The 7,387-nt window shown below is 50.7% G+C and overlaps 1 protein-coding gene and 1 long non-coding RNA gene across 3 annotated transcripts in view; one reads left to right on the top strand and one right to left on the bottom strand.

Moving 5' to 3' along the window:
• Positions 1–415: 415 nt before the first annotated feature.
• Positions 416–3,461, top strand: DLX1 (distal-less homeobox 1). Of its 2 annotated transcripts, XM_007527205.3 has the most exons (3): positions 416–954; positions 1,583–1,782; positions 2,848–3,461. In XM_007527205.3, the coding sequence occupies exons 1-3, from the start codon at positions 642–644 to the stop codon at positions 3,100–3,102; spliced, it is 768 nt and encodes a 255-aa protein (XP_007527267.1). In that variant the 5' UTR covers positions 416–641; the 3' UTR covers positions 3,103–3,461. The 2 variants fall into 2 exon arrangements, with proteins under 2 accessions (XP_007527267.1, XP_016045536.1); XM_016190050.2 differs by lacking the exon at positions 1,583–1,782.
• LOC132534249 (uncharacterized) overlaps positions 832–7,387 on the bottom strand; it is a 7,783-nt gene continuing 1,227 nt past the window's right edge. Inside the window, exons 2-3 of the long non-coding RNA XR_009545933.1 lie at positions 1,144–1,241; positions 832–964 (exon numbers count right to left, since the gene is read on the bottom strand). This is a non-coding gene — a long non-coding RNA (uncharacterized LOC132534249). The remainder of the gene's footprint in view (positions 965–1,143; positions 1,242–7,387) is intronic.

The raw sequence follows: 7,387 nt of genomic DNA, 5'->3' as shown, positions 1-7,387 counted from the left end.
AAGGCCGCGCTCAGGCTCCAGCGCCTCCCCAGGTCTGCGCGGGGCCGGCTGGCGGCGGCGCGGACTAGCAGAGTCCCGGTTCCCAGGCTCAGGGCTGGGTGGAGGCTGGGAAGAGTATTGGGAGGGGTCGGGGTGAGGGCGACGGCGCCGAGCCTCCGCTGGGTTTTCGGGGAAGCGGGGCGCGCCTGGGAGGTGGGAGGCTGAAACGCCGCGGGCCGGCGGGTCGACGCGGGCCCCACAGTCCATTGTGCGCCCTGCACCGCGCGCTCTGTTGCAGAGGAGCCCCGGCCGCGAAGTGTGGAAGCGTCTACCGCGAGGCCCGGCAGCCTCGCCCGCTCTAGTCCAGCGGAGCCGGAGCGCCTCGGACCAATCCCCGGCGATTATGCAAGACAGCGGACCAATCAGCTCCGCCAGCTCATGAATATTTATGACCTTGGCTGAGTCAAAGCTTTGAAGCGAGTTTGGGGAGCTCGGCAGCATCATGCTTAGACTTTTCAAAGAGACAAACTCCATTTTCTTATGAATGGAAAGTGAAAACCCCTGTTCCGCTTAAATTGGGTTCCTTCCTGTCCTGAGAAACACAGAGGCCCCCAAAAGGGAAGCAGAGGAGAGAGACCCACACCCAGACCCCGCGAGAAGAGATGACCATGACCACCATGCCAGAAAGTCTCAACAGCCCGGTATCGGGCAAGGCGGTGTTTATGGAGTTTGGGCCGCCCAACCAGCAAATGTCTCCTTCTCCCATGTCCCATGGGCACTACTCCATGCACTGTTTACACTCGGCGGGCCATTCGCAGCCCGACGGCGCTTACAGCTCGGCCTCGTCCTTCTCCAGACCGCTGGGCTACCCCTACGTCAACTCGGTCAGCAGCCACGCGTCCAGCCCCTACATCAGTTCGGTGCAGTCCTACCCCGGTAGCGCCAGTCTCGCCCAAAGCCGCCTGGAGGATCCAGGTACGTGTGTCTGCCAGGGAGAGAAAGAGGTACGAACGAAGAAAAAAAGAGGGAGGGAAGGAGAGAGTGGGGAGGGAGGAGGGAGAGGAGGGAGGTGGGTGGGGGTGGGGAGGGCGCCAGAGCAGTGGAGGTTTCGGGTATCAATCTATGGATCCTTGTCATAGCAAAGAAATGAAAAAAAAAAATCACCAAACTCGCAGCTCTCCAGCAAAAGATAAATCCGAGAGCTTCCCCTGTCACTGGCTGGGTCTCTGGGTAACTCCAAGCGCCGAGCACACAATACCCCCCTGAAAACAGAAACCCACATGTGCACGTATTAGTCTCGGTAATTATTTATTGCGTAGCGCTATAAACAATGTATGCAATTAAGGGTAATTAAACCTCAGCCGGCTGCAAAAATAGCAAACTTTCCCTGCAGAGGCAGGAGCTGCACGCCTGGGAACTGCCCCAGTCCGCCTGCAGCGACCCAGGTCTGGCCCTAGGACTTTCAGGGGTCCTTACCCTGGCATTCCGAGTTTCTAGAGCGTTCTCTCTCCAGGCTCTGCCTCGGGGACCACATGCCTTCAGCTCTCCGCACTAAAGGTTGCCCCTCACGCTAACAATAACCTCACTTCTGATGTCCCTGCAGGGGCTGACTCTGAGAAGAGCACGGTGGTGGAAGGTGGTGAAGTGCGCTTCAATGGCAAGGGGAAAAAGATTCGGAAGCCCAGGACAATCTATTCCAGTTTGCAGTTGCAGGCTTTGAACCGGAGGTTCCAGCAAACTCAGTATTTAGCTCTGCCCGAAAGGGCAGAGCTTGCGGCCTCCTTGGGACTCACGCAGACGCAGGTACCTCCCTTGGTGCCCCTCTGCCACCAAGGCTCCCAGCAGCCGCCTCAGCACTGCCAGCGCTTCATTCCCCCCCTCCCCAATTCTGGGCCTTAAGGTAGTAGTGAGTGCATGCCTCTGTTCCTCCACTCTTGGCATCCAGAGGCTCTCCTATCTTTATTCTTTCTTCCCTTCCTCAACCACTGCATTTAGAATCCCTACCTTGCCTGCTCTGGACAATCTGATTAGGGCTCTGGAAGGATTTCCCTCCATGTTTTGTTTGGGGACGCTGAGGTCACACGTGCCTGAACAACTGGAACAATAGACTCCGAACTTAATCCCTTCTTTGAGTTTAAAGTGTACGGCTAATCACTTCGGGCCTGGGCCGGAGCCCAAACCGCCTCGTTCTCACAGGGTGTAGGTTGGGGGGACAGAATCCTTTCCTCCACCCTCATCACCTACGCAGGCCCAGATCCTTAATTAAAGTCTTTCCTGATTTTGTCTAAGATTCAGGGGGAGCCCACAGGCGTTCTGCTCGAAAGCCTGGCTCAAGTTTCCAACGGCTGTGCCGGGATTTGGAATAGAACTGGGGGGGAACAAACAGATGCTAAGGAAAGGTTGATTTAAGTCTAAATAAAAAGTTTAAACAGATCCTGTGAGCTGCTCAATCAAGCCCAAACTCACTCAGGGGCAGAATGGATGGCAGGAAGAGGTGGGCTACATTGCAAATAAATTTCCTCCACTTTAATTGATGTTCATTTTGACATCGATGGCACATGTCCTGTAGATTCTGTCTTGACCAGAGAATTGCCAGAGTCTGGCTGAGATCCTGGTGGGCAAAGGCCTTAATCCAGGTTCAGCTGGTCACTACCAAATTCTCCAATTATCCAAGAGTTTCCCCACTGGCAACCCAAACCTTTGATTCTTTATAATGTTTGTGGTACTCTGCTCCAGCTGGGAGCTGCTGGTTACCGAGGGCAGATGGGACCAGATGAGGGATCATTTATGATGTCCTACAACCCCTTGTGTCAGGGATGATGGTGCAATTGAATCTATCCTGAGTCACTCTCTTGTCTGCTTTTGCAGGTCAAGATTTGGTTCCAGAACAAGCGCTCCAAGTTCAAGAAGCTGATGAAGCAGGGCGGGGCCGCTCTGGAGGGGAACGCGCTGGCCAACGGCCGGGCACTGTCTGCGGGCTCACCACCAGTACCTCCTGGCTGGAACCCCAACTCTTCGTCTGGTAAGGGCTCCGGCAGCAGCACCGGCTCTTACATCCCCAGCTATACTTCGTGGTACCCCTCGACACACCAAGAAGCTATGCAGCAACCCCAACTCATGTGAGGTTGCCAGCCTGCACCCTCCCACCTCCTTCCTGTCTACCCTGGTCTGGACCCCTGCTGCCTTCAGGTCTAGCTCACCCGGTCTTCGGTCTTCGCCCTGAGAGGGAGGAGGAGAAGGGCCCAGGGAGAAAGAAACAGAAGTGAAGGCTGGGCGCCCACCATCTCCTCCTTAGAGTCCTAAGCGACCTGGACCAGTGACTTCCCTGGTGGCCAGGCCCTCACGGGAAGCCCGACCTGGACTGGAGGGGACATGCAGTGGCCCGGGATGCAGGCACAGCAAGGGAAACCCCCCTGCTCCTGACCTGCTGCCCTTCAACTGTTTGGGACTATCAGGAAAATAAAAAACAAAACAAAAAAAAACTAAAAAAAAAAAACTGTAGAAAAAGCAAAAGCTCTTTTCTGTCCTGTCCATCTCTCGTCTCCTTTCACTCTGTATCTGTGTGCTGATGAAGTCGAGGTCTGTCCACTGTCTTCATTACTCGGCCTCTGTAAAAAGTCACCAGATCCAGGGACACCGAAGGAAGTCCCTCAGGCCTCCAAAGTTCCTAATATTGGAACGTGTTGTCTTTTCGAACTTGTTCCATTTCTCTGGGACCTGCCAACCATCCATGTTGCTCATCTGGGAATTGGGGACTATTGGAGGGAGGGGGTTTTATTTATTGAGAACTGGACTTCGCCTGAGGCTGAATGTTAGTCGGTGGTTCTGTAGGGCACAAGGAGCGTGCAGTCCAAATATACTGAATCCTTTAAACGTACCCGGAGAAGCCAAGAAGGAGGGCCTAGTGATTTTTAACTTATATGGTAACTTTTGTACTTCCCTGGTCTGAAGAACTCGAGGCCAAATAGTTTGCCTTTTTTTCTTTTTTTACATGCCCTGTGTCATAAAGAACAGAGAGAGTGAGAGAGCAATGAAGCCAACACAACTTTCCCATCTTGGGAAGGATGCTTTTCTACTTTGCCTGGACAAAAAGGAAAATACTAATTCTTTCCTAGGGAGGAAAAAAGGAGGGGGGGGGATTAATGGACATCTGAAAGAAAACAGGCAGATGTGATAGAATGGCCTAATGCCAGTAGACTTTAAAGTAATTAAGAAACAAACAAACAAAAAGTCCCAGCTTTACAGTAATCCCCAGAAGCCTGACCACAGAATACTACCACTCAACATCTTGGATGCACAGTCTCCCGTGCAGGATCTGATCGCTGTACATATTATTATTGTTGTTAATTATTATTGTTCTCTAAACATGTTGCATAAGCTTAGCTCCCCCCCCCCCGTTCTGTTGTGTGTGGCTGTAAAACCTGATGCTTTGTGAAATGAAAATCTTGACATTTTACTTGTGAAATTTGGAAAATGTGATTCAATTGAAACCAACCGTGTTTTTTTTTCTCTCTGTGTGTGTTCTATATGTCAAAGTTTAGTTTTATATTGAGAATGTTAACTTATTGCTTTGTATCTTGGGGATAAAAAGAACTTTGTAAATAAGTTATAAAGTTTCTTTGAGACAGTAAAATTATGGTTTTGAGAAAGAGCTGCTGTCTGGTGTGCTGTGTGAGGGGGGTACTAGGAGCTGGACCAGGCTTTCACCTCTAGGGACAGAAAAAGCAAGAGGCAACAGCGACTCTTGGATCAAGGTCCTGAGGTTGGGCTTGGTGCCTGGCTGCTGCTGGAAGCCCTCTTGCTGTTACTCCGGACCTCCACCCCCTTCCTGCCTGATTCCTACCTGCTTCAGAAGGGTGGGAGGAGCGTCTAGCCAGTGCCTTCCGTAAAGAGGATCAGTAACAGGTGTGACATGGCAAAACGGGCTCAGGAAGAAAGAACTATGAAGTCTGATGGAGAGGAGATGAAAAAAAAAAAACTTGAAGGCAGTTTCTGGGTGATCCAAATGCCTGCACCAGTGTCCAGTCACCTGGCAGGAGGCCTAGAGACTTGAACTCACTTTGCCCCTCACCTCTGCAGGGATTTGGCCTCCAGGTTTTGTTTGCCAGGAGGGTGCTGGACCCCAACACGGAAAAGATGCGGCTTGACGCCCGAAACGGGCTGGAAGGACAAGACTGTCAGGCTACCTCCCAATCAATGGATGAGCTCCGGCGGACAGTCGTCTCAAGGCACCACCCGGGTCCCCCCACTGCCACTTGGCACTCCACCGGGCGCTCGGCACCAGGCACAGGGAATGGCCCATTCCCACCTTATAATGATACCCGGCTTTTCTCTGCTCCTTGGAGAGATGAAAATACCCAGGATGGGTTGGGGCACTAGCTGGAAACGTAGAGGGGCCGTGTCAAGCTCCCCCAACACCAAAGTCCCAAGGCCAAGCCACTATGAATGCATCTCTAGTGTATCCATCCCTCTGAGAGAACGGAGGGAGCGTGCAGCTGGAGTCAGCCCAGCTCGCTTTTCCCGCCCGGAATCACGCGGGCACAACCCTGCCACAACCTCAGACACCAAAGCTGAGCGGAGGAAGTTCGCAGACGCCTCGGGGCGCTTTAACCTACTACCGCTCCCCTGCACCCGCCTCGCGACTCTGCTTCCCAGCGGGGGCTGGTCCTCTGCCGGGGGCTGGGGGGGGGGTGCGGTGCGCGGTGGGGAGCAGTGCGCGCAAGGCAGTGATCTGTGTTGTGACAAGCACCCATTTTTCAATTGGTGTTGGTGAAAGATCAGATGCGCTAGGCTCTTCCGACGCCCTTTGGCAAGGGGAGGAGGAAGGGAGGAGGGATGTTAAAGGCAGCGGAGGAGCTAGTGGGAAAAGAGCCTGGGACCTCCAGGGCCTTCGTGGGCTTGGGCTTGAGGCTTTTGCTCGCCCACAGGCTCCCAGAATTTGGGGCGCTATTGGGGAGAAGAGACCAGGATGAAGGGCCGGCTTGGCTCGAAACTAAGAGAGGGAACTGACTGCTCAGACTGGGCGCCAGTGCTCCAGCAGGGACCTTCCAGGATTGGATTTCCCTTTGGAGATAGGACATTGGGGAAATTCTCTCATTCAACTGGGGTACCCCCGAGACGGCAGCCAGAGTCCAGTGCCTAAAGGCACAGGCAAAATCCGTTTGGTCAAGCGGATTTTAATACTTTGAGATATTAGCTTATACTAATTTAATAATCTCTTGCTAACAGTTCAAATAGAGAAATTATTAGTTTTAGCTCACTGAAGGCGGTATTTAGTTAGGCTCTATTATAATTATAAGCGGTTGTACTTTTTAAAAATGTTAATCTCAATATAGACCTAATTAATGCTGCCTTGTTACTGACAAGTAGTTCATCAAATATCTGATTCAAAGATTTCCATAATGAGTATATTAATTAAACTATGAATAATCTAAAGGTGGTTATATTTAAACAATACCTCATTATAATGATTAAATACTGATTTCGAATATTATGTCTTAACAATTGTCACTTAGAAAACACAACCTTTCCTTATGTATGAGTCTGTAATGGCAAAATGCAATTTTGGGATTTTTTTCCCTTGTTCAAAAAATGTGAACCTCATTTTAAAACACTTCTGAAATAGGTTACACACAGCTTAATGATTATCAAAATGACTCTTTTCTGCAAAAAAAGACCCCAAAGTGCGCATACAGCTGCAAACCCAAGAGGGTCAGCATCATTTCACTGTATTCTCTTCTTGATTACAAGCCGGGCCCATCAAACACAACATAATTACAGTAATTTCAGGTTTATTTATTCTAATGCAGTTTCCCCATCTCTCTGGTAATTATGAGCAATTTTTTCGCCCAGGGAATCTTTTTGCATTAACAAAAGAGATAACACACTGAAAGCCAAATTTGCTGTGCATTGAGAAAAGGGGGGAAAAAAAATCAAATAGGTGCGAGCTGCCATCTCTGCAATTCTCCCATACCAGAGTCGGCAAATTGCTTGCAGGTGTATGGAGCAAGCTTGTCAATGGCCAGGCCTCCAAATTAGCAAATGTACAGCATCGAAGTAATGAAGACAGACTTAGCAAAATTGCCAAACAACAGATACCTCTGTAATATCTTCTCTCACACTCACTCGCTCTAAAAGGGGGTAAGGGTGTGGGGCAAGGGGGGCAGGAGCAACAACCCCTAGACCCCTCCTCACTGTTTTTGACTTTCCTAAGTCTGGGAATGGGTGCTCTAGCAAGCAGCTGTCGAATTGCCAAAGAATCCAGCCCCCAAATCTAGGTAATATTTTAAGGAATATAAAACTGGAACCCTGTTTATAGTTCACAGTTGTTTTTCATTGACTGGTGCATTGTCTTTCTTTTTTGAGCTTTGCATCTGGACTGGGTCAGATGACTCTTCAGGCTCCCTTC

This window comes from Erinaceus europaeus, chromosome 18, assembly GCF_950295315.1.
Source record: "Erinaceus europaeus chromosome 18, mEriEur2.1, whole genome shotgun sequence".
Taxonomy (NCBI): domain Eukaryota; kingdom Metazoa; phylum Chordata; class Mammalia; order Eulipotyphla; family Erinaceidae; genus Erinaceus; species Erinaceus europaeus.
This window is presented reverse-complemented; position numbering and strand designations above follow the sequence as displayed.